This window comes from Annulohypoxylon truncatum, assembly GCF_022578515.1.
Source record: "Annulohypoxylon truncatum strain CBS 140777 unplaced genomic scaffold F4807scaffold_32, whole genome shotgun sequence".
Taxonomy (NCBI): domain Eukaryota; kingdom Fungi; phylum Ascomycota; class Sordariomycetes; order Xylariales; family Hypoxylaceae; genus Annulohypoxylon; species Annulohypoxylon truncatum.
This window is the reverse complement of record NW_025953818.1, coordinates 117,124-144,754: the sequence shown is the minus strand read 5'-3', so window position 1 is coordinate 144,754 and position 27,631 is coordinate 117,124. Positions and strand designations below refer to the sequence as shown.

At 49.1% G+C, this 27,631-nt stretch overlaps 7 protein-coding genes across 7 annotated transcripts; 4 read left to right on the top strand and 3 right to left on the bottom strand.

The window, feature by feature from the left end:
• Window positions 1-5,167: 5,167 nt before the first annotated feature.
• Window positions 5,168-8,871, top strand: F4807DRAFT_220487 (uncharacterized protein). Its single transcript, XM_047994054.1, has 3 exons — window positions 5,168-6,078; window positions 6,128-7,837; window positions 7,888-8,871. Exons 1-3 carry the CDS (start codon window positions 5,337-5,339, stop codon window positions 8,829-8,831), a joined length of 3,396 nt encoding a protein of 1,131 aa, XP_047851210.1. The 5' UTR covers window positions 5,168-5,336; the 3' UTR covers window positions 8,832-8,871.
• Window positions 8,872-9,773: 902 nt separating this feature from the next.
• On the bottom strand, window positions 9,774-11,420 carry F4807DRAFT_220475 (RTA1-domain-containing protein). The gene is made up of 2 exons (XM_047994053.1): window positions 10,787-11,420; window positions 9,774-10,663 (listed from the first exon to the last, which is right to left on the bottom strand). Exons 1-2 carry the CDS (start codon window positions 11,225-11,227, stop codon window positions 10,058-10,060), a joined length of 1,047 nt encoding a protein of 348 aa, XP_047851209.1. The 5' UTR covers window positions 11,228-11,420; the 3' UTR covers window positions 9,774-10,057.
• Window positions 11,421-12,577: 1,157 nt separating this feature from the next.
• F4807DRAFT_437909 (uncharacterized protein) lies at window positions 12,578-15,299 on the top strand. Its single transcript, XM_047999079.1, has one exon. It carries the CDS (start codon window positions 12,783-12,785, stop codon window positions 15,009-15,011), a length of 2,229 nt encoding a protein of 742 aa, XP_047851208.1. The 5' UTR covers window positions 12,578-12,782; the 3' UTR covers window positions 15,012-15,299.
• A 58-nt stretch (window positions 15,300-15,357) lies between these two features.
• On the bottom strand, window positions 15,358-17,084 carry F4807DRAFT_463375 (putative dimethylaniline monooxygenase; the record flags this gene model as incomplete). Its single annotated transcript, XM_048001972.1, has 4 exons — window positions 15,358-16,579; window positions 16,661-16,819; window positions 16,878-16,965; window positions 17,030-17,084. The coding sequence occupies 4 exons, from the start codon at window positions 17,082-17,084 to the stop codon at window positions 15,358-15,360; spliced, it is 1,524 nt and encodes a 507-aa protein (XP_047851207.1).
• Window positions 17,085-19,034: 1,950 nt separating this feature from the next.
• F4807DRAFT_453255 (linoleate diol synthase precursor) lies at window positions 19,035-23,173 on the top strand (the record flags this gene model as incomplete). The annotated part of the gene is made up of 8 exons (XM_048000432.1): window positions 19,035-19,625; window positions 19,689-19,868; window positions 20,050-20,093; window positions 20,167-21,081; window positions 21,154-21,331; window positions 21,473-22,269; window positions 22,343-22,483; window positions 22,579-23,173. 8 exons carry the CDS (start codon window positions 19,035-19,037, stop codon window positions 23,171-23,173), a joined length of 3,441 nt encoding a protein of 1,146 aa, XP_047851206.1.
• Window positions 23,174-23,612: 439 nt separating this feature from the next.
• F4807DRAFT_220340 (alpha/beta-hydrolase) lies at window positions 23,613-25,999 on the bottom strand. Its single transcript, XM_047994050.1, has 6 exons — window positions 25,851-25,999; window positions 25,708-25,787; window positions 25,558-25,653; window positions 25,204-25,499; window positions 24,229-25,148; window positions 23,613-24,155 (listed from the first exon to the last, which is right to left on the bottom strand). Exons 1-6 carry the CDS (start codon window positions 25,880-25,882, stop codon window positions 23,705-23,707), a joined length of 1,875 nt encoding a protein of 624 aa, XP_047851205.1. The 5' UTR covers window positions 25,883-25,999; the 3' UTR covers window positions 23,613-23,704.
• Window positions 26,000-26,498: 499 nt separating this feature from the next.
• Window positions 26,499-27,301, top strand: F4807DRAFT_220297 (cytochrome c oxidase assembly protein PET191-domain-containing protein). Its single transcript, XM_047994049.1, has 2 exons — window positions 26,499-26,700; window positions 26,774-27,301. Exons 1-2 carry the CDS (start codon window positions 26,676-26,678, stop codon window positions 27,139-27,141), a joined length of 393 nt encoding a protein of 130 aa, XP_047851204.1. The 5' UTR covers window positions 26,499-26,675; the 3' UTR covers window positions 27,142-27,301.
• The last annotated feature ends 330 nt before the right edge of the window (window positions 27,302-27,631 follow it).

The following is a 27,631-nucleotide window of genomic DNA, read 5'->3' as shown; positions in this document are numbered from 1 at the left end:
CATCTCAGTCGTTCTGATGTTGCGTCAAGATCCTTCTGTAAACTGGCCTCCCGTTCACGGGCTGCGCGCGTAGCATTGCGCTCGCCCGCTTCTTCTGCATTCAACCTTGCTTCTTCGGCTTGACTTTTTGCGACCCGCAATCGTCGAATTTCATCACGGGCTTCGTCTCGCTCTTTTTCAGCTGTTGCTCGGGCTTCCATGGTGCGTCGTAAAGTATCCTGTTGTAGGTAGAGCTCCTTCTCGATCGTTATTTTCGAGTCTTTGAGACGGTCATGTTCTTCCTGCAAAGCCTGGAACTTGTGTTCAGCAAGGAGGGCCACGTCATCTCGCGATTGGCGCTCCCGGCTTAAGTCCATCTGAACCTTATACAGCTGGTCTTTCAGATCCTTGATTTGTGACTCCAGTACTTCCCGATTCTGGTTTGCCTGGGCATCCTCGGAGAGCCTTGCTTGGAGCAATTGCTTGGCATCTTCCGCCTCACGCTGAAGCTGTGAATGTTGGGATTTCATAGCAACCATTTCGGCTTGGACCTCGCGCAGACGATCGGCTGTTCTCTCTTTCTCCGAGAGCAGTGATTTTCTCTGTTCTTCGAAACTACGCTGCTCCATTTGAAAGTTTTTGTTGTCTGAACGAAGAAGAGCAAGCTCGCTTTCCTTCTTCCTTATAAGCTCCTCATAGTCTGTTGAGGTCTTCGATAGTTCCGATAGGTGTTGTTGTGCTTCCCGATGCTCTTTTGTGAGGCGTTGTTCTCGTGATTTGAGGGCCTGTAATTCCTTTTGAGTGGCAACTAACTTGATCTCTGAGTCCTGGTCTATTTTCAGGAGCTTTCCCTCTACGTCTCGTAATTTACGATCTTTCAGAGACAATTGACTCTGAAGCATCTTAACCTCGTCCTCAAGCGCAGCCTCCTGTGCGCTCCGGTCAGCTTGCTTCTGAGACAGGCTCTCAATTTCCATTTCAAGATCGGAAACTCGAGTGCTTAGTTCCGACTTCTCCTGCTCAAGCCGAGCGATGAGAGCAACAGCTTGCTCTAGCTGAGCTCGGTATCTGTCTACCTCATGCTCAGCCCTCTTCTTTGCATCGAGAAGATCGTCAAGTTGATTCTCAAGCTTCTCTTGGTCGTCAATGGCACCTTGTAATTCTTCTTCGAGCTCGGACTCGCGAAGCTGTAAGCGCTTGAATATCTCCTCCTTGTCTAGCGCCAATGCTCGTTCACTCTCTAGGATTTGTTGTGTTCGCATTAATTCCGCGTGACAGTTCCGTCGTTCTTCCTCAAGCCGGGTACGATTTTCTGTTTCTTGGCGCATCTTATCATTGAGTAGTTTAATTTTCTCGTCTCGCCGTTTCACTTCGATAGCTGTGCGAGTTGCACCCAACAATGGCTTCATCTTAATAAGAAGCTGCCACCAAGGGTTCTCGCAAAGATCGAGATATACATTGAAGTTCCGTTGGATGACTCGCGTTGCTTCCGTGCGGTACAACCTTTTGAAGGCGATCCGTCGTTGAATGTAGCCACGAGCAACGGATTGAAACCGAGACATTATCTCAGTGATCAAGGCATCACGCTGCTCTTCTAACTCGGCAAGCACACCAGCTCGGAAAAACACTTTGGTGAGACCGACACGGAAAAGAGACTTGTCTATTCCCAGCCTATCTAGCATAAATGCTGCCGCTGCTTGCCCCTCTAAGTAACCCTTTGGTATGTCTTTGCAAAGAACTTCATACCGTTGTCGGAATTCTGCGAATGAGAGCCGGTTGGGGAAGCCAGTTCGAGCGATTCTTATACCCTCGAGGACACCATTGCATCTCAGTTGATCAAGGACTAGGAGTGCGTTAAATTGTTTGGGTCGTTTCTTGTGGTTGGGGAGAATGCATCGAACGAAATGGGGATGGGTAGAATGAAGTTGAGACATGAGGCTTGATAGTTGTTCTTTATGTCTTTGCGCAACTGTTCGGAATAACCCTTTCTTTACCCTACTTCGAGAAGCGCCGATATCATCATCGGTGTCGGCGCAGTCTGTAAACAGATTCGCGACGTGCTTGTCCGTCGAAGCAGCTAATAGTCGGGTTACGTTGTCATTCAGGGGATCCTTGTTCTTCTCTAACCAGCCCTCAGTCGAATATTCAACCTCGGCCGCGTAGTGGGTTAGAATAAACCCCTGACGAGCTCCTGGACGCGATGTACGGTACTTGTTGGATTTTTTGTCCCATAACGAGTTAAGTTTCTCTGTAAATGACTTATCGGTGGCTTTTGGCATGACACTGTCTTCGTCAAGGCACGAAAAAATACCAATAGGATTTGATAACTCGATGAGATCGATAGTCGGTTGCAAATCACGACCGAAGTCAATGAATTGCCACTCGATTTGCTCTCTCGCATACTCCTCCTGCTCTAGGACGAACATGTGATGATTGAAAAATTGCTGCAGCTTCTCATTGGTATAGTTGATGCAGAGCTGCTCGAAGCTGTTCTCCTCGAAGATCTCGAAACCAGCGATATCAAGCACACCAATGAATTTCGAATCATCGATTCCTAGCCCTGTCCGGTCAAGCTGACGGTTGATTCTCTTGACAAGGTCCCCGAAGCCCCGTTCATAAATACCCTTGGCGAGAGCATCAATACCGAGGCGTACTTGTTCAGGAGTTTGAACCTTCTCCACCCATTCACGTCCTGCCTTGACCTTGGGATGGAGCAATCCTTGCAGAAAGGGTTCCAGGGGAATTCCCAAAAGTTTACACACTCTGGCGGCTACCTCCTTGGCGTCTGGGGCAAGGCGAGCTTGGTCCGCCATGCGACTTTCCTTGACCACGGTCACGTTGCCCAAGTGTAAAACCGCTGCAACAGTGCGTAATATTGCGTCTTGTTCCTTGTCAGTAAAGCCCATCACGCTAAACGCTTCAAGCAGCGACTCCCATTCATCAAGGTCAGAGACACCGGCTATCGTATCGTGACCCTCGCGAGTATAGGTGAAATCCTCAACCTCAAAATCCTCAAGTAAGAATTCTCGTCTCATTTGACGATCAGCACCCTTTAAGAGTTGGTAGAAAACGTGGTAATTCCGTTCTTGAGAGTTAATGCGAACAACCCTAGATTTCTCCAGTAGATACCAATCTATGAATGCGCCAGCAATTGCTCCATTCCGAGTAAATTCTATACGGATGAACTTTCCGAATCGTGAAGAATTGTTGTTTCGTACAGTTTGCGCATTACCAAAGGCTTCGAGGATGGGGTTAGCCCGTAGGATTTGTTGCGAGAGGGTAGAATGCTGTCCTCTGCCTTTCGTGGAAGAATCTGAGTGAGCCACCGCAGCGAGATATTGGATGACCTTCTTCGTGTTCTCGGTCTTCCCTGCACCGGATTCACCAGTAACTAAGATACTTTGGTTTTCGCCCTCATCAACTAAATTTCGGAAGGCCTCGTCAGCCATGGCGAAGATGTGTGGTTTCGTATCCTCTCTATTCCGACCCTTGTACCTATTGACGTACTCGTTCGTATATATCGGCAGAGGACAGTAAGGATTCACTGTGACCAAGAACAGTCCAGAATATGTGTATATAAAATCGGCTTGGTATCTCATGTGAAGGTTGTGGACAACAGACGCTTCGTTCAGGTGCGTCAACTCCGCCATATCGTTCGCCTTGTCGAATTTGGCCGGATTGACCTTGTCCACGCTCTCACTATCAACCTCACGTTGCTATAGGTCTGAGTTAGTATATCTGCTGCTCCTATGCGAGTTACTATGACTTACGGTGCCATCGTCACATTGTACTAATATACGGCCTTCTCCGAGCTCTTCGACGATCCAGCCTTTGACGAAGGCAGCCTGTGGATCCTTAAGCCAGACATATCTCTTGCCAGAGAAATCATTTTCTCCTTCGATTCCTTTTACGGTATCCAGACTTCTCCGCATTTCTTCAGTCTTGATAAACGACGGGGCAAACGTCGTCGAATTTGGAGTATTGCTCTTGGAGTTGACACGGTGGTTTCGAGGTCCATTGGTGCCAACAGGAACGAGGTTAGTAGCACCTATTGATGCTTGTGACTGGGTGCGATTATGTGAGGGGGGCGTAGGGACCCTGGATAGAAGGGCGGATGAAGAAGGGAATATGGCGGATTTCGGTCGACCAAGACCACTCGAAGCCGGCGAGGGAGAAAGGGAATTCTTCCTAGCGAAAGGGTTATTGCGTTGTGACATATTGAAGGCGATCAATGTCTAAGTTCCAATTCCAGTTCCAAAGGGTATATGCGATATCGTGCGCCCCAAAATCAATTTCATTAGAAAGAATTCCTGCAATTGTTTTCCGGGGCCGTTATTCAAATATCTACCACATCAATCGCGAGAATCGGGGATAATTAGACACAGTGCCATAGAAAAGAATCGGGTTTGGTTCATATGAGAAGAAAGGAAAGTGACGGTATCAAACGAATGGACCGAGTGAAGTTAATTCTTTAGGTCTTCCTAGGAAATTCGTTCCTTCTGTTTTGGTATTTCTCTAGCGATGACGATGTTGCAAACCGCCGGTTTTAATTGTTGACATCCATGCAGGAGCGACATGGCAACCGCCCGTGGTTGGAGTAAACAGTGCTCGGGCTTGGCAGAGTTAGCGTATCTTCATCGTGGGCTGCGTGGGACTGGTACTGCGATACGTGGTGGAAGGTACCCACAGGTACAACTTGTTTGGCTCCGTTGCGGGAACTTTACCTTTTTTGGATAAGGGGTCTTTGGTCGTCGGATTTATGTGGTGCCGTAGATTGTGGATTACCTCGACTCACAAAGCTTAGTGTAGAATTTTGCCTTCAACATGCATTATATAATCAAGAGACCCACACCTGTCCTTGTTCTGATGATCCATCCAAACGGCACTCCGAAATCTTGCAGAAACCTTGTTAACCTTGCTTCGTACATACGATTCTACCGAAACGCGATTTCGAGGCAAACCATCCACTTTCGCATTTTTTCCCTGAAAGAAATCTTGGTCTTGCATCATCGTCTTTGATCTCGGCCGTCCCACGTCAACGTGAATTACAGGTATTTACCATCTTCCTTTCCAGATTTTTCCTCGGTACGGATTAATCTGTTGATCTGAAGCATACGCGTCAAAGATTCTTGCGATGTCAATATACCCTTACACTAGTCACCTTCATCGATTCATCTCTCTGGCGTCTAATTGACTAGGCCGGTAACGTATTCATCTTTTGCGACGAGGACAAGCACAGATATTATTCCAAGAACTTAGAATATTGTTTGTTCTTGGGTTACCTATTACCTAATCCCGTCTTGTCGCTCAGCACCCTCGGCGGTTTCCCCTAATGAATCGCGTCCACCGTCTTCACGATGTCTGAACGACCGTACAAATATGGCCTATATCCTGGCCAGCAAGGCCAGCAACCTCATTCACACACCCACCCGCCTTTTCCTCAATCGTTTAATCAACCACCGCCCGTAAATTCCCAACAACCTCCCTATGCCACTCTTGGCAATTATGCGACCGTTAATAACTCTTATCAATACAACGCAAGCACCATACCTGGGTTAGGCATGGGAACTTTTCAACCACCTATATCATATGAATCTGGAAGCAACACACCGTGGAATGCACAACCACAGAACGTGTCGCATCAGACTCTTCATGTTAAAACGCCCGATAATAATCGCACCATATCGTCTAAGAAAGACAAACTACCTGTGTCGTCCCGGGGACAAGCGAGTCACACCCTCGAAGAAGGAGAGCTTAGCGAAGGCGAGTTCGATGATCTATATGAACCAAAGGATACGGTTGACGTTGCCGTACCTGCCTCGTACCCTAGGCAACCAAGTGCTACGGAGAATACGAACGGAAGTGTGGGGGATGCGGATGGTTCCTCAATTTATGATGGTGCAACACCTCAAGGTGAAACGGCCATTAATAGTACATCTACATCACTGCCCGCAGCCGAACAGGAATATTCCCCGGGCGAAGACGTGGAAGCCGACGATCAAGAACGGGAGAGGTCTGGCTCTTATTCCCCTTACCTGTCTCCTAGAGAGATTCAGCGCAGGGCATCAGTGAGCAAGCCCATATCTTATGGGTCTAAGCGTAAGTTGTAGTACGCGTTCTCGTTTGATTCAAATCTAACTATCATCAGAAACTCCAAATACTCAGCCCCCGTTACAGTCTCTGCCAGGTATCAATATGCCGTCCTCAGAGCAGCCGACAACTGGTGCTACATTACCAAATGGCACATCTTATTCGGGATCTGTTACGAATGGTCATAGTGCTACCCATTCTACCCCTACAGGAGGCTCTTTGCTTTATTCCTTCCAGTCTGTAGCAGAAGCAAAGAAGAAGGCACAAGAAGCTATCCTTGGTCTATGGTCGTTCAAAGTTCGGTATCAAGATTATATCGAGGAGGGTTTTGATGAGAAGTTGATGAAGAGCTTGTTCGCGGATTTGGGCCTGGAAACCTCTATCCCTAAAACTACTACGGTACAAAAACCCACGAATGACCCGGAGCCTCCAAATGCTCCTTCTGAACCTACTAAGGCCGTTCCTGAACCACAGGGCACCAAATATCCATCTTCGGCTATATCAAACTTGAAGCAACCTCCTACTGCCGATTCTGCAGCTAAGTCCAATAAAGATGACAGCGCGAAATCAGCCCAGAAGACAGCTGCTGAGGAGCGCAAGGATAAAATTGCCCGAAAGCTGGCGGCGAGAGCCCAGAGAACCGTACCTGTCGTCCAGCCGTCTACTACAGCCCCGCCGTCTCAGCCCACCACGACGAGTGCGAGCGCAACGGCTCCTATTAATATGTCACCAGCAAAGCCTAAGACGCGAGCTGAGAACAACGCAATTCTCCACCAAAAACTTGCTGCATTAAAGAAGGCACAGGAAAAAGCAATGGCTGATAAAAAATTGGCAGCTAGTAGCCCAGCCAAGCCCGCAACACCCCAAGCCGTGCCTGCAAGTAATCCTAGTATGACCGCTGCATCGAAAACCCACGAAGAACTATCCTCCAAAACTCCCGCAGCGCCGATTCCAGCAGCAGAGCCGAGTCGGCGTTCTGTATCCACAGAAAAGAGCTTGCCTAGGGAAGGGGGGATTCCAGGTCTATCCTTGGTCACTCAGCCGGTACAACAGAACGGCCGCAACTTGAAACGGCCCGTTGCTTCGGATTTCGATAATTATTCCAGTCCCGCCGGGACACTTAAGCGATCGCGTACTCAAGAACAGTTGATAATTGATGTCAGTGATGATGAAGACGTGGAAATGGACATTGGTTCACCTATCGACGAGCCTAATTCGTCGAACGGAATAACCAATCAACCATCAGGACAAACCCCTCTAGGATCATTTCCACCATTATCTAAGTCTCCTAGTTGGAAACAACGTTCTAGCCCTGGTTCAACTACTGCTCCGACGCCACCAGTGCCCGGAATCAAGCTTGATCTACTGAACAAGCGCATCGAGGAGGCGAAGAGGCAGATTGCAGAAGCAGAAGCTAAGAAGGCTGCGAAGATGGTTATTTCTCAGTCGCCTCGGGCTCGGTCCTCAGCAGCGTCTACTCCTCCACAGAAGATCTCTGAAGTTTCAGAAACGCTACAGAAGGCCAAAAGAGGCAATGTCGAGAGGCGCGATAGGATTGTAAGTTTCGAATTGCCGATTATCGATGCCGACCTCCAGGAGAAACAGGAGAGGCTCAAGCAGGCTGTTGCCCAAGCAGCGCAGCTTGAACTCGAGATCCAGGCGAGCATTGAGGAACGAAGGAAGCTAACGGCTGAGATCGAGGAGTTGGCAGATTCTTCAGGACCATTAACTCCTGAGCCGAGCGTGCAAGCTCAGTTTGTTCTTCCTGGTAAGTAACCGCATCATCTCTTCCATGCGGATGTTGACAAATCTATATAGGTGCAGCAACGTCAACTGAGCCGAATCATGTTGAACCACAGCACCCAAACGGACAGCAATTGAGCATCAAGCAAGCTGAAGATGCACTCATCACCGCTGGTCAGGACATACATAACCAAAGCCAAGGACCAACTCCAAGTGATGTCCAACCTAATTTACAACCACCTCGAGCCAATGCTTCAGGTGGCCAGCCTTTCGTCGCTATCCAATCTCCACAGAATCTTGCTGAAGATGATCACGTATCTCCAGCGTCACCTAGTGATCACCACACACCATCTGAGAGCGCATCCGCAGATATGATTCTGGAAGACAGTACAGCCGACCTTGACGCCATAGTCATTGTTACGGAGAACCAAGTGCAAAAACAAGATCACGAAATGGCGGACATTCCGGAGCAATTACCTTACGTCTCATCCCCCAGCAGTGATGACTCATACAGGCCACAGTCAACCCCCATTTCCCCTATTCGTGACGTTCCCCTCCTTGAGCCCGAGAATAACACCTCAAAACAATTCTCACTACAAGAAGATAACATTCCACTCAATAATGACATGCCTACCCACGAATTATTGAATGATGCTGACCCATATCAACCGGTCCAAGATCTGGCTTTGTCAGCGATGGAAAAGCCTAGTGGAGAAGTACACAACGGCTCATCTCCTGAGCACCCGTTACTGACCGATGCGCAGGATGAACTTGAACAGAAACCCCGATTAGAGGATTTGTTATCATACCATAGTCCTCTCGGGTACTTCCGTGCATATAGGTTCCATCCCAAATACTTTGATGAGGTAGCGGGCGGTCTTAAGTCAATGACTTACAGCTCTAAAATTGATCCCATGCGACCAATCTGCCCGCGTGTGTTGGCCGGAGAGCAGTGCCCCGATGGAAATTCTTGCGAATTCCAGCACTTTGAGAGCATGGTGCTTCCCGGTGAGTCCTAAGATCAACCCCTCCTGATACTGCCACCCCTTTCTGCGAAACATCCCCCCTTTTGGATAACTGACTTCATGGCGCCGTGGTTCAGATGCAGAAATTATAACACAGCTGGGCTCCGCCGATATGTTTACCGGAGAGACGAGGAACCGATTCATCGAGGGTTTGAAAAAGGTACTCAACGATTTGAAAGCCAACAAAGTTAAGGACTTCGACCGCATTACAAGAGCTATCGTCAAACACAGACAAGAATTTCTGGAGGACAAGTCTAAAGTGTTGCCTCTCGATGCTGGTACCAGCTAGGCAACCTCGTAGTTCACCCAAACAGCAACCCCTTATTTCATACTGGAACATCCCTTTGTAGACTATGCCCGCCCCTTTCATTCCTTGCAACCTTCTTGTGCGTATTACATCAGCTGAATGGGTCATTGCTATCGCGTGGCCACTTCAGTCTAGTCAACCATCTCCTTATGAGATATTATAGCAGTATCCGACACTTTGATAAGAGATTTCGACAACCTTACGGACATGGGATCTGCTTCTGGGCTCACGATACCCATAGTCACTTTTGACTAGTTAGGAGTTAGGTTGCAAAAAATCGCAAGGTCTACCAGACAGGAATGACGGTAGATCAACTTTAGCAGAGGGGTTTCGGGTCGTGTTGTAGGCCTGGAATTGGAAGAGAGAAAAGAAAACCAGAAGCAGAAGATCAGAGACGCTATTCACATATAACGCGAGGTGTTAACTAGTCGTTGAGCAAGGCGTGTATGTATATCTGCATGCGTCTAGTCGCGACACCCTTGCATGGGATGGCCACGATGACTCGCTGAGCCATCTTACAGAGCAAATGCATTTCACATTACCAGGCCGTTATTTAGTCAATTAATGCACGTTGCATGTGCCAATATCGTAATTGTCCCCGATGCTTGAATGTGATACCTGGCAACTGTCATCTTGAGTTACTTCGAAAAGTATGGATTAATTTCTAAAGCCTAATTGCCAGATTGGATAGCCTCCGTTACTCTATACGCCAACTTGCATATTATACTAACGAAAGCCGTAAACTATCAACAGTAATCCGGTATCTGGGCCGTTTAGATTTCATACAATGAGGAAGCTGATAAAACAGCACATGTCTATCTAAACGAAGATTCAAATTCAAGTAGGTATATGTCCCATACGCACGCAGATCTACACAACGCCGTTAATATCAACTCACTTTAACCAACCTAGCTCAAGCACCGCGTTCAGCATCGGCAGTATCGGACGAGCTCGTAGCCGTACTCGGCTTCGCCTCGGGCATCATCTCGAACTGCTCTCGTCCGTTCTTGCGACCGCCAGCCTTAGAATCGTCCCCAAACTTCCGGTCCATCAAAGCGCCGAAGCATAGAGCCGGGTGGAAGATATTCAGCACCCACACGGCGATGGTGATCAGCACGCCCTCGAAGCCGATGAACAGGTCCTGGCGCGCCATCAGCGGGCCCGACCAGCCGCGGCTCAGCTCGGCGACGCGGAAGACGCTGCGCCAGAATATGCAGATCGTGCTCAGGGCCAGCGCGGCGAGGAAGGCCTTGAACATGAGGGATCCGCGGACGGCGACCAGCTCCGGGTCCTGCGAGAAGGCGGCCTCGGAGCCGAGGGCGCGCCGCCGCCGCAGCGTGTTGAAGAGGAAGTCGAGGGATAGGATCATGAAGACGAGCAAAGTGAAGACTTGGAAGGACAAGCCCGCGATCATGATGTTGTCCCCGTTGTCGGTGGATTTGCCTGTGTGGAAGGCGTTCGAGGCTATGCCCCCGCCGGCGGCTTGGAGGATTAGGGAGGCTATGTCGCAGGGGATGAACTAGAAGGGTGTTAGTCTATTTTGGATGTCTCTTTAATCTTATCTCCCTTTTTTTATCCCTTGGGGTCCTCTATAAGATGAAATTAAAAAGGGGTAGGGTGAAGGTAGGATGTAACAACATACAATGCGCGTATAAAACTTCGGCGGGATCCTCGAATTCTCGGGACCAAAGGCGAACACGATCCTACGAATGCACAGGTATATACCGGCAGCGAGGAAAGCAGGGGCAAGTGTGAGGCAGCAGATCTGGATCAGAAAGCCGTTCTCGCTCCACTGGTTCTTCCAGCTCATGATGCGCCCAATATACCCTATGATCTCGCTGATGAGACCGAGAACCATGGCGATGGTAAAGACGGCGCCGCGCCGCTTGAAGGCATACACGCCGAGGAAACAGAGAAGGGAGAGGGTGAATAGACCTAGGAAGACGGCATTGGGAACGATATCGATCCGGTACGCGTAGAAAGACTGGTCATAGGGACATATCGTTGCGTTACAATCTTTGAAGGAGATCTTATGCGTTCCGTTGGCGCTGGCGTTGACGCCGGCTCCTGTTTGATCACTCATCGTGTTGGGCGAAAACTGATTGCGAGAAAGAGGGTTTCTAGTAAATCTGAAAAGAAACAGAAGGCAAGGAAAATATATTATATCCAAACCTAGCGAGAAGCTAATATGGTTGCGAGAGAAAGGGGTCTATCAGTGAAAACAGAACATGATGTGGTTTAATAGCTCAAAAATGAGAAGGGAAAGATCAGGCAGGTCGGGTCCCGACGTGTGCGCTACGAGAATATTTATATTGGGTAGGTAGTATAGATAGATATATATCCCCTATGAGGCTCAGCAACTGCATACGTCCCGGGCAATCAGACCCTGCCTTCGGTGCTTTCTGGCTGGGATGCGAACGCGAGGCCGAGTGTGGGTCGGCTAATGGAGATGATGGCTACGTATTATACGGATCCTGCTTCTCCCCTTCATCCATGTGCCTATACTAGTGCATAGTGATGATTAATCTGTCAAAGTTTTAGATGCTAGTGCAGACACGAAAAATTCCATATGCCTCTGACTCGAACGCAGTGGGTAGGTACGTTAAAGCATCCTAGGTACGACGGTTCATGGAGAACGGGGCCCGCGGGCGCCTGATCTCTACTAACGGGTACATTTATAATGTGTGATAGGACAATAGGATCGAAATTGATGTAGTATGCGCAGGTACCTCGCAAAAGGTGTCCGTATATGGAAGCCAGGATTGGATAGTAACATACAACTTGGTATTATTTGCTCGATTACGTGTCATGGTGAGTCGCGATGAGCTTCTTGATTCAGCCGCAGATTGTCCCATTCGCTGTGTGCATGTAGACATGTATGGTAGACTCGTGGGTGACAGGCCGGGATTCACGTTTACACTGCCACAGACTCGCATTGGTCGTGGGTTTGAAAAGCCAAACGAAGTCTGGGGTGTCAGACTGTCGGGACGATAAGGCGCACTAAAAGGTTGGGGGTACTAGGATAACTTCGTAAACCATTCCTATTTGGGAAGAGGCGTCAACGTTGATGATGTCTATTTCAACGATGAAGAACGGCAGAACAACTCGACAAAGCAAGGCGTATACGCAGTCTTTTAATTAGTCTGCTTGGAAATTCGTTGACTCGTAATCCGATTTATTTTCAAATACGCGGCAGGTTACTATCAGAAAATTAGAAAAAGTCCAACCTCCCAATCTTGTGTGTCCTTTATTAATAGACGGACCATAGAGCCTCAACGATGATAAAAGGTTAAAGGTTATCTCCATCCACATTTCGGTGATGAATAAGCAGTCCACACAGGACCGGTAGATCTCCGGACAATTACATAAGTACGGTTGTACAAAATACATAATACGCGCCTGAGCTGTCATTATCCTACACGTAGACGTCATTAATTCGTCACTGCATAACTACCTGAGCACCTAAACACCTGATGTACTAACAATTATCAAAGTTAATGTGTTTTGTTTTTTTTTTGTTGCCATGTCCTACGACGCGTTCCTATTTCAACCAAGAAAAAGAAAAAGTGGGAGGAAGAGATCGATCTTCCACGGGACCACGTTCGAGGTCAGTTAAAAGACTGAACTAAAGAACAATCATGTCCTCGTGTTTCGGATTTAGGAAAAGGGACACCGATCCCGAACGAGAACCTCTTCTTCCTCAATATGAGCAGGACACCCATCTGCAGCGGGAGCTCTATCGCAAGCTTCACAGCTACCAGATGCTAAAGGCCCTGACTAAGGGATTCATGCCAAGCACCGAACAGACCATCGTCAATCTCCGTACCTTTCTGGCTAGCGACATACTGAACCCAGAAAACCCCGATTTATCCAATAGCGGCCGCCGATTGGTTCGTCTAACCAAGCTATGGCTACAGCAGTTCATCACCCTCCTCCAGCACAAAAACGACAAGGATCAGCTTCAGGATCTCGTCTGGTTCTTATCCAAGAGCCAAATATCTGTCGATGTGGATGACCTTACCTCTAGGGTTAAGAAGACCAAGACTAAGGCCGATATTGCTGCAGCCTATCAGAGCGTTCAGACTGTCGGATCTCTTCTACTAACGAATCCCGATTTCCGAACATTCCTCGGCGATCTCAGCGTAGTTGGTCGGGAAGTGTTCAGTAACTCGGCCTTTGCCTTGAGTAGTGCTGCCAAAGAGGTGGGCGAACACATAGAACCTTCCGAAGAGGAACAACAGAACGCAGCCGGATCTTCCCAGCATTTCTCTAGCCAGCCTCCAACAGCGCAGTTTCTAGAGGACGAATTCGAGGATGCCACTCAGGTCATTTCGGACCAAGCTGCTGAGGTTGCAAGCACTACAGTCGAAAGTGTCAAGGACAAACTATCCGGTGATGAAGGCCATGCACTTTTGAAGAGACTACAGCAGGTCGTAACCAACCTTCGAAAGCGTAAAGACTATTCTGATTCTGTATCGACTCTTTCATTGCTCATCAAGCGCTACGCCATAATCTACTCCCAGGCTGCCGAGGAAGTACTTGAAGTCGCCCAAAACGATGTCCAGGAAAACCGGGAGACGGACCGTGCCTTAACAAACCTGTGGGAGTTTGTCAAGAGTTTTGGTGACAGGAATGAATGGGAAAAATGTGAAGCACTCCTCAAGAAGGTCATGGGCCATAAAGATCAGGACCCCGAGTTTGAGAATCTATTGCAAGAAATCGCAGATAGCTTACAGAAGCTATTCACCGACCCAGAATTCTTCACCAATGCCGACGAGAAGCTCAAGGAATTGAGAGACAAGAGCAGAGAAGTCGGATCGGAGAGTGATCTGCGGCAAGATGTTGTTGAACTCTTACAGCAACTCTCTATCACGTTCCACAGTGTTGCCAAAGACAAGGACATTTCCGACCTGACAACGACCACCCTCTGTATCCTTGGCGTGCTTTCTCCTACAGACGCAGCAACCAATTCGGAATTGATTCAGGATGCGCTCGGCGTCTTCATCCCCCTTCTCATCACTGCCGTTCAACATGTACCCATTCCACGTCTCGAAGTCAGCACGCCAGCAATGGATCTCCTCCTTGAAAATCTGATCATCGAACCTGGCGCGACCGTGAACAACACCTCATTCCTCCCTTATCGACTAAAGATCGAGAATTACAACGACGTCGAGATCCGCAAAGCCCGCTTCCGAACCAGTGCTAGCACGAAGAACCTTATGCTCATCAAGATCGATGGTCTCTCGGCGCGTGCAGATGAGGTTGGCTTTTGGTTGCGCGCCCACAGTGGTTTATTTCGCCTTGCGGACCAGGGCATCGCAGATTTTGCGCTGGACGAACGTGGCATTGATATTCACCTCGAGGTTGAAATTTGCCGCGAGCGCTTAGAACATATTCTGACACTTCGCAGAGTGCGCGTGAGGGTGCACAAGTTGAACTACAAGCTCCGAAAGAGCAAGCTTTCCTGGTTAGCTTGGCTCATCAAACCAGTCCTTCGTCCTATCATCAAGGCGACTATGGAAGCCCAACTCGCTACCGCTATCGGTGATCTGCTCCATGCCGCGAATCGTGAGCTACTGTTCGCCCGAGAGCGTCTGCGTGCCACGAGAATTGCGGATCCGAAAGACTTGTGGACTTTCATCAAGGCTGTCGCGGCGAGATTGGTGCCTGAAGAGGACCCTGATCTCTACGCGAGAGTGGGCGTTGAGCAGCCGGGACGTGGTATCTTCAAGGGTGTGTATGCCCCCGGGAGCGTCGTCAAGATCTGGCATGAAGAGGCCGCCCGAGCCGGAGACCGCGTCGAGCAGTTTGAGGCAGGTGGCTGGAGAAACGATGTTTTCAATACCCCAGTGGCTCCTATGCCCTAAGCTGTCTTCATTGATGCAGACTCTATGACTCAAGTTACGAAGCGATATGGCGTTTTTGGAAGGTTATTTTAGGCGTACCACAAGAATCAATGTCTCGCAGGCGAACCACTCTCATTGTATTTCACATGTCTAGCAACTTTGCTCAGGCTCGTTTGACGTATGTAGGACCGTAGCCGATTCAGGCCAGAATGTTACAATTTTCATGCTCGGGCATTATGTCACACACTACTTAGGTAGATGCAAAAATTAGGACGAATAGACATGGATACCGGAATATACAATTTAGAGGGTTCGATCCAAATACCTACAGTCTAATTGCCCACGCACACCGCTGCTTCTACTTTACCTATATGAAAGCTAACAAGTCTTTACGTTGCCTCTCAACTAGCACCCACTCCCCGTCCTGACGTTCCTCGCCATCTTTATCCCCATCCGCATCTTTTCCTTTCCCCGGCTCAGGGTACTTCTTAACATGCTCAATCGCCCAAATCATCTCCTCCGTCAACGCAGGCGGTATCCTCCCCTCACCCCTTAGCGTGCCTAACCCGGCTATATCGAACAGCGCTTCCAGCCACGCAAACGTCTCCCCGGACTCCCAGTCCACGTCGTGGAATTTCCTGCCCTCGCGCCGCGTCAGCTCTTCCCGCTCCCTCTCCCAGCGCTCCTGCTCTGCTACCGACGGAAGGGGACGCGCGTTCCTACTGCTGAAGAGGCGCGCGAGGGCGACGGCCTGGTACTCGAAGGACCGGAACGTGAGAACGCGCGGGACGCCGACGACGGCTAACGTCGGGTACGCCCGGAAGAAAGTGTGCAGGTAGTTCCCCACGAGCTTGTTCGCGGCGTAGTCGTACAGCGGGCCGCCGTTGCGCGCCGCGTTCCAGAACGCGAAGGACGGCTTGTAGCCCGTCGCGTAGATCACGTGGTCTACGTCCGACTCGCGGAGCGTGGTGCCGTCGGAGAAGTGGATTGAGCCCGTCGACGCGGAGTAGGATCGGATGACGGGTTTCCAGCGTATGCCGGGCGGGGGCGTGTCCCCGTCCCAGCGCGAGGGCGAGCGCCGCGATTGGAGGACGGGGAGGGAGGCTGTGGACACGAGTTCGGCGGTTAGGTCGTGGCCTGAGGCTGAGTTGCCGATTACGAGGACCTTCTTTCCGGCGTACGGGAGGGGGGAGCGGTAGTACTTTGAGTGCTGCACGCGGCCCGGGTACGCGGCGACGTAGGCTTCGAGGCCGTCGACGCGCGGTACGTAGGGGACCGAGTAGTGCCCGTTCGCTAGGATCACGGCGTCGAAGTCCTCCTCCCACCACGCGTCCACGTGCCGCGCCGGGTCGTATTTTCGGAGCGTTAGCTTCCAGCGGTCGAAACCGCCGCCGCTGCCCTCCGCGGTGGTAGTAGCGGGTGGGAGCTTGGATATGTCCTCGACGGTGGTGTTGAGGCTCAGCAGCTTATCGGTCCCGTGGGCGGAGAAGTAACTCTCGAGGTACTGCCGCGGAACGTAGTGCGGCGCAAAGGGCCCGTAGGCGAACCGCCGGTCCGAGAAGGACATCGCGATGTCTGGGACGTTGGTCCTAGGATTCGATGTCAATGCGGAGGTCCTCGCGTCTAGGAGCATGGCACTCCGGAATAAGTAAGTTGGGGGAAGTTCCTACGTTAAAGAGTTGTAGATCGGCGTCTTGGAGAACCGCTCTCGCCGGTCAGGCGCCGTGACCCGGGGCAGATCTTGGGGGATCTCCAGGGGCGGATCTACTTCCGGGGGTAGCTTCCCCGGCTCGACCTTGAGGGCCGGTTGAGGGTCCGGGTCGAATATCCTGTTTGATGTGAGCGATTGTGATGAGGGGGGTACATATGATGAAATATAAAAAGTACCATGTTCCGCCGGGCGTTTCCCGCCTCTCGAAGACTCGGATCCGCTCAAAGTAATTCTCGGCCTTTAAAGCTGCCGCCGTAATTGCTCCTTCAGGTAATTAATTATACGTTAGTTGGCATCTTACGCGGAATCTCAATGTGAAGATACCTACCGGCAGCACCGGCGCCAACTACAGCCACGGATTTAATTTTCTTTTCCTCGCTCATATTTTCTCGAGCTCATCGTTCATGATTACGAATGGGCCTCATACGTGGTGATCGCTGCTGAGAGAGGGGCATAGCGGCCCGCACGGGTATACCGCGTTGCTGTAATATTCGCCATAATCGCCCAGTATGTCGCCATCGTCACGTGAGACTACGACTTCTATATACACTCTAGTTATACTTCAACAACACGGATAATAGTCAATCGTAATGTGTAGATGTTGATTTGGACGGGGCCAAAGTTATATTAACATGGGGTTGCGGTAGCAATCGTGACGTTTGTGGCGTCAAGATATGTGTGCTGCGCTTACTGAACCCCTTTTCCGCAAGCTGCAAATTAGGTGTTCAAAGACCCGTCAATTAACGGTTACTCCCATAAGAGCTAGGTATGAAAACGCGAGTAGAACAAACAAATCAAAAGCAAGCTATCGTTAGCATAGCTAGAATTGAGAGAGTAGGCGCTAGGGAAGTTGTCCTATAGGCTGTCGTCGCCGTAAATATTTGGTAGAGCTCTGGCGAATGGGCGTTATTGCCTAGGTAGTTTTGAATAGTCGATTGCCATTCCAGCTTTACGTATGTCGTCTTCCGAAGGATGCGAGATTGTAACCATTTGGTCTGGTCTGATGATGAAGCTGTGACACCTGACGCTGTCGTTACCCGAGGACGGAACGGTAAGACTACAGTGGCTTAAATTTTTATGATAGATGTCAGAATGTGACTAATCCTTGGAATTTTGATGTTTAAGCTATACGATACACAAAGTTCATCAACCAATGACATACATTAAGTAAGCGACCGAGTAGGTAACACATACCTCAAAAAGTTTAGATATGAGCGGAAGAGCTCAAACCGAGGATTGATCGGGTCGGGCCGAGCCATGCTCAGTCGCTTAACGATTTCTTAGATCTGCGATTACCAACAGGTACATACCTAATTTTATAATATTTCAGGCTTGAAAAAGTACCTATACTCGTATCCAATCGGAGTCACGCCGGATCCCCCTTGAACTTATAATAGGGGTGAGCGAAGATAGATTTGATACTGATATGAGAAATAGAACACAACGCTTCATAATAGTACAGTACCAATATATGAGAATCTAAACCATCTCTAGAAGAATGTATCTTTGATGGATATGAGGAATTCGAGTTGGGTCGGTTTGATGTCTAATTGTTAGAATGGCGTGGGTAGAGGCGACGGCGATCAAGGTGACACGCTGGAGCAGTTTAACGACCTACTCGGGTCGGAATGTGGCTTAAGGGCATGAGGCTTGCCAAGACTTAGATGGTTTGATATGCGCAAAGCCACTCAGCCATAAAAAGAAATTGTTTAACGGAGGGAGGAGGCTAGAGATATTGACATGTGACACCCTTACCTCCTGTATAGCACCTAGCTACCCCTATCCAAGCTTCCAGAAAACATGCACATATGATTTATCCTGCCATGTGTCGATTTAAGACAGGTGATGTTGGAAGGGCTGTATTGGTAAATATTGGCAGTCACCCGCGAACAGATGTCTCAGATATCTAAGACAAACGATGTAACATACCAACCTTATTCAGTACTGGCGCTTTCTGTGAGGCTGATGTTGCCCTTTCATCACATTGGTTGCTCCTGTTATCATTGGTGGGTTACACTAATTCAACCTGGATTAGCCTACCTCGAGTCTGCCCACATTGCTCTACGTTACCTTGCCTCCCTAGCCTACCTAAGGTACCAACCAAGGCTGCCAAGGTGGGATAGCTACTAGCACAATGTGGCTTCTGGTCGACCAGATAACAATGAAAGGTTTCAACTGACACCTTTCCCAACCCTCTCACGCACGACCCATACCTACCTAGGTAGGTAGGTTTCGTTTATATATATGGACTAAGGATCCTATATCGTGCTGGCTGTCACCGGAGCTTCTCAGGATATCTCCTAGTGTAGCCCTACACAGTACGTACCATAGTCATGTCTTCTGGCTTCTTTCAGGTTGCACAGGTTGTCGCCAGGGCCCTTGGTCCTGTTCCAAAATACCAGCTCAACCCCAAGAACGATGATACTTCCAAAGAGACCGGTGTCATCGAAGACCTGCGACACTTGAACTTCAAAGACGTCAAAACGTTTAAGGATGTCTTAGTATCTACAATTACCGGGGAAGAAGATGACGACACCCTCTTACAAGAACGTCTCGTTGCTCTACTAGCCAAGCTTCCACCTCACTCCCATGCAGGTAAACAGGCTACCGACGTCTTCATCAACTCGCTATGGAATGGACTTAAACATCCTCCAGCTCAAGTCAGGAACGGGGGAGCTCCTTATCGTGAAGCAGATGGCTCATGCAACAACCTCGATCTCCCTGCCATGGGAGCTGCTAACACGAACTACGCAAGAACTACCCCTGCTCTGTATTTCCAGGACCCAAACTTGCCGGATCCTGGACTCCTCTTCGATAGCCTTATGAATAGAGGAAACGGAGAATCGTTTCGGGAGCACCCTAACAAGATATCTAGCATCTTATTCTATCTTGCTACAATTATCACCCATGACATATTTCAAACAGTAAGTCGTCAATATCTCGGAGTTCTATTAGTTTGCCTGGAGGCTAAACGTTTACTACACAAGGATTCCAAAAATCAAGATAATAACCTGACTTCATCTTATCTCGATCTCTCACCTTTATATGGCCGGAACGCCGAAGAGCAAAAGATGATGCGGACTTTCAAAGATGGATTACTCAAGCCAGATTGTTTCTCGTCTGTCAATCCGTACGGCTTTCCTCCTGGGATAGGGGTGTTTTTGATCGTAAGTATCCCGCGTTTTGGTTAGCTTATCCGAGTGGTTCATGAAAACGTAACGTCAATATATCTCACGGGTTATTTGAAAGTATCCCTGAAAGGTTGAGTATCGGGTTTCAGCGTATTTGAATCACGTAACCTTGAGTAGGTATGTCATACTGAATCTTCGCTAATCACAAAGTTTTCAGATGTTCAATCGATTCCACAACCATGTTGTCACTCAACTCGCAGCGTAAGTTCTCATAGTAGAGATGGGGCAGGGACCAAGTATATGCTAGTACACCTATGCTAATAAGTAAAACAAGGATCAACGAAGGAGGTCGTTTCAAAAAACCGACTTCTACTGATGATAAAAGTAAGGATGCTTGGGAGAAGTATGACAATGATCTATTCCAAACAGGACGGCTTATCACCTGTGGCCTTTACGTCAACATCGTTCTGAAAGATTACGTTCGGACGATCCTGAATTTGAACCGTACAAATTCAACTTGGTGTCTCGATCCCCGGACACAAGAGAAGAAGAACGCATTCAACAGCAAACCTGCTGCGGAGGCTACTGGCAACCAAGTCTCGGTCGAGTTCAACCTTCTCTATCGATGGCACAGTGCATTGTCGAAACGAGATGAGAAATGGGTGACTGACGAATTCCGCGAAGTGCTTGGTGGTGCCGATCCTGCAAAGGCAGGCTATGAGGAGGTGTTGAAGGCTCTAGGCAAATTTCGGGACAGTATCCCTAATGATCCAGTCGAACGCGTATTTGCCAAACTTAAGAGGGGTGATGATGGTACATATTCCGATGATGATCTCGTCGAAATTCTGTCATCCTCTATCGAGGATGTCGCGGGCGCGTTTGGTGCCAACCAGGTCCCCAGCGCTTTCCGAGTGATTGAGATTCTTGGGATCAAACAGGCGAGAAAATGGCATGTAGCCACATTGAACGAATTCCGGCAGCACTTTGGCATAAAGAAATATGCGACGTTCGAGGAGATCAACCCGGATCCGGCTGTTGCCAGTAAGCTCAAGGCCTTGTACGATTCGCCTGACTCGGTTGAATTATATCCGGGCCTCGTAATCGAGAAAACTAAGCCGCCTAGGGATGGTAGTGGGCTATGTGCGAACTATACCACAAGTCGGGCGATTCTTTCTGATGCCGTGGCGCTTGTCCGTGGAGATCGATTCTATACCACTGACTATACCCCTTCAAACTTGACGAACTGGGGGTACGTAACATTCTGTCAAACTAAAATCCATACTGCTTCCTGTGGAGAGGTCTGAAGCTGAGAACTGTCTAGGTATACCGAGGCCGAGTTCGATCTGGAGGTCGACCAAGGACAGGTGATGCACAAGCTGATACTACGTGCATTCCCGTTCCACTTCGAGAGCAATAGTATTCAAGCACACTTCCCCTTCGTCGTACCTTCAGAGAACAAGGCTATCCATGATAAGCTTGGAACGTCTGGACTATATTCGGTAAGGGGTTTATATATTTCAATGCTTTCTATTATCCCCCTATTATACTCAGGTTAAGAATTTTCAAGTTCTAGACAACCCCCTTTCCCCCAAAAACATACCTACTGCTTAAAACAAAAATACTGATTCGAAACATCGCAGTGGGATAAACCAACTAGGAAGTTGAACCCTGTAGTAATCAAATCTCACAAGGCTGTGATCCAAGTCTTGAATAACGATAAAGACTTCTGCGTCCCCCGAACCGAAAAGGTATCCCACACCTCCAGGTCACTCGGGAAATCCTTTGAAAATGGCTTTCACCTACCAGGCGACGGCCTGGCTAATGACCAGAGCCGCAAGCACGTAAAAGAGTTTATCTACCAGCCAAAGGGGTGGGAAGCAGAGATCAAACACTTCTTCGACCAAACCACCAAAAGTCTACTAAAGAAGGCTAGCCAGAAGCTGTCGCCTACCCCTCTCAAGGCTGGGGGAACAAATCCAGAATTCGAGGTCGATATCGTCAGGGATGTTATCATTCCGCTTAACACGCGCTTCATCGCGGAGTTCTTCGCCCTGCCGATCAAAACGGCGGAGACTCATCCCCACGGCATCTACTCGGAGCATGAGTTACACGAACTGCTTACAGCTGAATTCTCAAACGTCTTCTTCAACAGTGACCCCGTCAACTCGTTCAAGTTGCGGTCCAAGTCACGCGAACTTATCCTGGAGCTGGAGAAGCTGGTGCGGCTTGAGGTCGAGGCGAATGCGAACGCCGGCTGGGTTGCTAGTATCTTCTCCCACCTAGGCTTCGGGTCTGCTGCTAGAGACAAACATCATGCTGTGCATGGGAAAGGTTGGCCCGGGTTACCGCACTATGGTCAGCACCTGCTCTCTCGAATGACGAAGAAGAAAGGGAAGACGGTCGAGGAATACGTTGCCGGGACAGTTATGCCCGCTAGGTGAGCCAGACCTTCAACGCTTTATAACGTCTTATACGGGTGGATGATATGTCATACTAACGAAACTCTGTAGCGCTGCTGGGGCCACGATAATGACGGGTCTGCTTTCGCTGTGTCTGGATTACTTCCTAGGGAAAGGCAGATCGCATCTACCGAAGCTATACAATCTAGCTCACGAGAACACCGCCAAAGCCGATGAGATCTTATTACACTAGTAAGTTCCATCACCTCATTTCATCTTACCTCACCTATCCTCTCCTTACCAACATTTATAATCATACTCAAAACACTAACTTCCGACCCCCACAGCATGCTAGAAGGCATCCGCCTCCACCACACCCTCATCCAAACCCGCACCCTCTCCCGCACCAGCGCCCCCCAAAAAATCACCGACGACGCCCCCTGCCTCCCCTCCCCCTCCGACCCGACAAGCCCATACCCGATCCCGAACCTCGCCTCCAACCGCGCCGCGGGCCAGCGCACATACACGCTCGCCCCAGGCCAACCCGCCGTCCTCGACCTCGTAACCGCGTCTCACGACAGCCAAGCCTACACCTCGCCAGAGGAGCTACGGCTCGACCGCTCGCTGTCCTCGTACCTGTTCTGGGACCCGCACGCGCACGCGTGCTTAGGCGAGGACATGACGCGCGTCGCGCTGCTAGCTGCCTTTAAGGCGGTTCTGGGCTATACGACGCCGAACTTGCGCCGCGCGCCGGGGCCGCGGGGCGAGATCAAGAGTCTGGCTTACGAGCCGTGGCGCGGACAGGTCGGACGCGAGGACGGCGAGGGGGGGTGGGATGAGTGGACTGGGTTAAGGAGGTATATGACGATGGACCAGAGCGCGTTCGCTCCTGTGCCGTGTAGTATGAAGGTTAGGTGGGGTGGGACGGGGGCTGATGGATGAATTGACGTCGATGTTTGAGAGGAGAAAAGGGGGATAAGGAGCTGGGGATTGTAAGATAGGCAGGTATACACAACGTGCGACTCGGAAATTGGAAGGTTAGGTAAATTGTAGCGGATATTGTAACGTATCAACAATTTCGGTAGGGCTAAGATAGAGATATGGCAATGGCAATGGTAATGGGAATGAGGCTTATAGGAGGGCGAATTAACTGGTTGTACCGGGAGGCATATTGTTTCTTAGCCGCTGGCCAATACATTCATTTACCTATTCATTCATTCATACCCCTTTACCGTCCCTTTTCTGGAGGGCTAATACAAGATACGACATTCAATGGTTTCGCGATGTAATATACTGTATAATGTATATACGTATTCGCAACTAGGTGGTAGCTATACACATTCTTTCCGTACCCAAAACTCCGAGGACTAGGACCACGAAGGGGTCGACCCTCTATGCACAAGCGCCAATCTAAACAGTCCGCCCAATTTATATATACCACGCCTTTGAACTCACGACTTGCGTGTTAGGGTATCAATCGAAACCAGAATGCCTCCGACCCTCGTCGCTACTACTCCCCGTGATAGGTTTCGCGGCGCCGACCCTGATGCCTCGGCCGCCTTTCATAGAATCTAGGCTGAGGTTGCTAGCCGCGCTGTTACGCCTACGAAAATTCTTTTTCTGCCCTGATGGAGTTGGGGTCATAGGGTCGGACAAGTCGTTCGTGCCATCCTGACCTCCAATCGGGGTCAATCTCTCTGGTGAAGGCGAGCTGACGTCTTCTGCGATGGTGGTAATAGGGTGGGCGAGATTGGCGTCTGTCGCGTTCGGGGACTGAATTGGTTCTGTGGTGAAATCAGAGTGATCCGCGGGTCTTTCACGCGCCTTGTGGGATCTACCATTGCCCTCCTGAGCCTGTCCATTAGGTCCATTAGATTGCACGGACGTCGAGTCAGATTCGGGGGCATCGCTATTAATGCGAGCGCTACCATTGATTAGCTCTTTGTTTTGACTATTGTTAAATTGAAAGTTAAAAGTTGAATTGACGATGGACTTACTGTTTGAATTCATTGGATGCTGACAAGCTGACACTACGCGCTCGTTGATAACTCTCGAACTGCTCTACGGAATGCTCTGCGCCCCTGAAATTCTCCAAGGCGTCGAAGACATGTTGGAAGACTTGAGCATCAACGTCGCGAGCCCAGAGGAAATCAAGATGCTCGTAGTGAGGAATTTCGGTAGCAACCGTCCGGTTAGGCAATTCCTTCATCATAACCTTTATGTCCACTAGGGAGTCGCTACCTCCGTATACTAAGACAATCGGGGTCTTGATATTGCGGGTTGGATACTTGGCGACCTTCGTGTACTTGTTTAAGCCGTTGACGGATAGAGGCGTCTGCACATCATCGTCATACATCTGGAAAGATTGGTTGCGAATAATCTGGAACCAATGGACAACCGACTTGGTGCTAGTGAACGAGTATAGGTGTGGGTAGGCGGCAAGTTTTTGGCTGACGGATAGGTTCTTAGTCTTCCACCCAAATAGGAAAGACAATCCCATATCGATGACCTTGATGAAGATGGGCGGGTACAATATAGACTGCCACATCGTAGCAGAGCTAAGAATGGAACGTCTGCCAAAGAGGAGGAATAAGACCTGAGGCGAAGCTTTGATGAGAGCATCAACGATCCCGTTGTTTAACCCGGCAGGCGCCATGGCCGGAGCCAACGCGATGAAGACATTGACCTGCTCATTAAGTTTAGGGTGTATAGCTAAACTAGCGAATGCTTGCGCCGTTCCCTGAGAGAAGCCAATATAAGACAGAGATGCCTGTTTTGTAGTTTCCAAGATGTAATTGATGGAGTCTGGGATGTCGTAAAATGCAAACTCGTCGATCGAAAAATTCCAGAAATCGGTAGAAGTCGGGGAGTATTTCGCTGATTTCTTGGAATATTTGTTCCCTCGGTTGTTGCCCAGCTAATTTCCATTGTTAGTATACCCATCTTGCGCAAATCCGCCATGTCGAGCTTACCCAAACATCGTAACCCCTTTCCACTAACACGAAAGGTAGAGACCTTTGCGCATCAGTGAGACAAACCCAAACCTCGCTGTTCATCAAAAGCCCGTGGTGAAGGTAGACAACACGCTTCTTAAGACTAGCAGGTCCGTCATTGACCTTCATGTCTTCCTCGCCTTTTCTCCATGCTAGGCGGTGTATTCCGAGCAGGTACCCATCCTTAGTTTGTAGTACATGTTCCTCGGCTGTATAGCCAAACATGGCACAGAGATCAACGAAATCGGAGGCATTTCGAACGGAGGTCGAGATAGCTAGGCGCAAGGGGTTAGTTTGGCTAGCAACATAGTCTGGAGGGCGAGCGAGTCGTACACTTCCTTCTCTGTTCCGCTCTTTTCTGCGATTCGGTTGTAAACCTATTGAATGCCCGTCGCGAGGCTCGGTAGAAGAGGTTCAACAACGAAGTTGCTAGATACGGGATATTAGCACTGCGGAGTGGCGCGCATAGTGGTATCTACATACGTAAAGCTAGTGTTAACACTCGGACGAAGACTTCGAGACCGACGAGTAAGAACGAGCCTACGAGGGCGAAATACTCGGCTCTAATTGACGTATTAGCATCTCCCAAGCGACAACTAGTTTCTTATCGGTATAGAGCTACGAACATGTCTAATCGACCAAGAAATGGTAGGGGCATTTTGGTCTTGTTCAATGTTATGATTTGTACAACACTTAGCTCAAGAAGGGTAGAAGCTCGGTAGGTGTAGGCTTAGCGCTGCGCTATCCCAGCGAGGCCTTCATTTTCTACTTATTTAATTCTTGGTCGAGAGGGTATATATATGAAGGTGAGAATAGTAGCTCTTAGAGAAGGTAGGCGTTGCGATTGAAAGGAATTATCCGTCGAAGGTGTATGGTGTAGCTATTGGTGATGTCACATGTGAATACGACTGTAGCGAACACAGTGAGCTAAACTGAACAAAGACAGACAACTACAGTGTATCAATATTCCATGATAGAAGTAAACTATTAGGAGAAAAGAGAACTGGAACCAAGGATTGCGAAAATTGAGAAATTGAGAATATTCCAAGGAAAAAGACTTCGAATATAGTTTAAGAAGACATAATACTGAAATCATTAAAGTGAATAATTATCCAGGGCTCTTTCCTCATTTCCTTTCAAACCGTTGGCAAGAAGCTTCCTTTCCTTACATACCGCCCTTGCACTCCCCACTTATCCATGGATGATATCCTAGAACGATGACTTATGACATTGACAGCTACCCCTGCATTTAAATTGCACATTTTATACAAACTTATGGATGTCCCTCAACTGGCAATTGAACCAATCGGCTTAGTTTTAATTATGAGCTTGGACCAACTAACTTTTCGCAACTTTTGCGACGGCAACATCTGATTCATCTAGATTCATCCCGCCCGACCGAATTGGTGGAATCGTGACTCCTACGTTTTGGTTCACCCGTTCAAGTCAAGATGCCTAGCTCATGTAAGGAAATAAGTATGTGTCAACTTACCTAAGCGCCAATTCCCTTGTACGCTTGTCCGGATCCTTTACTAATAGCCCAGCTTAGGAGCCGCGCTGGCGGATTGCCTGCAACAGTCCGAGTGTGTGATGGTACAACGACATACAGCAGCCGAGTGCTTGCGCTCGCCGCTATCCGAGACGCTCCCGACGAGATGCCAACAGCTCAAGAGGGGATTCGGCGAGTGTAGGAGGGGCATGATCGACATGCGTAAACGGTTCCGCGGCAACGAGCCCATAACATTTCAAAAGCTCGAGTCCGCCGAAAAGTCAGGCGAGGGGTATCAATTATACGCGGGAAGATCAGCCTTTTCTAGCGGCGCAAAGAGGACCGATGGGAACGAACCGGAACCCAAAGACTGGCGAGAAGTGGAGAATGAGAAATACCGGAAAGAACAAGAAGCGCAAAAGAAATGACTCTCAATTCGTATCGTATGTCTAGAGGAGTAGTATTCTGGATGAGTGGTCATATATAAAAAGCATTGGGCGGCGTTGGAGTTGGACGGGCATTTCTCGATTCCTCTTCCTGGGACGGATGGGATCATTACCTTTAGGCGTGGCTTACGGTCAACTCTTCTCAAACGGTAAATTACATACCCTGTGATGCTGATCAACCGCTTCGTCCTCGATCATTCTAGACCACGCGAAATCTAAGACTCTGTCTGACATTGAGATCCTGATGTCTTGAACTGACTAAACGCTTTAGTTCCATGCCTCCTATGCAGTGCGACAACTTCCTACTTGAATAAAGACGAATCACTAATCTCCGATTTTCTCCAAATATGCCGAGTGAAACTTGGAAAACTGATAGGCCCAAATTCGAGAGAAATCAGCTCCAATACATGATCAATCCGATTTTTATATGATATACAGGTTATCCAAGTATCGAGTTCCACTTCGAGCTTCG

Coding starts and splice junctions, on each gene's coding strand:
- F4807DRAFT_220475 (XM_047994053.1), bottom strand. CDS start 11,227: ATGAGTGATCAAACAGGAGCCGGCGTCAACGCCAGCGCCAACGGAACG. Junction 10,664..10,786: donor CGAAGTTTTATACGCGCATT/GTATGTTGTTAC, acceptor ACACCCTTCTAG/TTCATCCCCTGCGACATAGC.
- F4807DRAFT_220297 (XM_047994049.1), top strand. CDS start 26,676: ATGCCTAGCTCATGTAAGGAAATAA. Junction 26,701..26,773: donor TAGCTCATGTAAGGAAATAA/GTATGTGTCAAC, acceptor AGCCCAGCTTAG/GAGCCGCGCTGGCGGATTGC.
- F4807DRAFT_437909 (XM_047999079.1), top strand. CDS start 12,783: ATGTCCTCGTGTTTCGGATTTAGGAAAAGGGACACCGATCCCGAACGA.
- F4807DRAFT_220340 (XM_047994050.1), bottom strand. CDS start 25,882: ATGCCCCTACCATTTCTTGGTCGATTAGACAT. Junction 25,654..25,707: donor AGTGTTAACACTAGCTTTAC/GTATGTAGATAC, acceptor TCCCGTATCTAG/CAACTTCGTTGTTGAACCTC. Junction 24,156..24,228: donor GCATCCAATGAATTCAAACA/GTAAGTCCATCG, acceptor AATCAATGGTAG/CGCTCGCATTAATAGCGATG.
- F4807DRAFT_220487 (XM_047994054.1), top strand. CDS start 5,337: ATGTCTGAACGACCGTACAAATATGGCCTATATCCTGGCCAGCAAGGC. Junction 6,079..6,127: donor CATATCTTATGGGTCTAAGC/GTAAGTTGTAGT, acceptor AACTATCATCAG/AAACTCCAAATACTCAGCCC. Junction 7,838..7,887: donor AGCTCAGTTTGTTCTTCCTG/GTAAGTAACCGC, acceptor AAATCTATATAG/GTGCAGCAACGTCAACTGAG.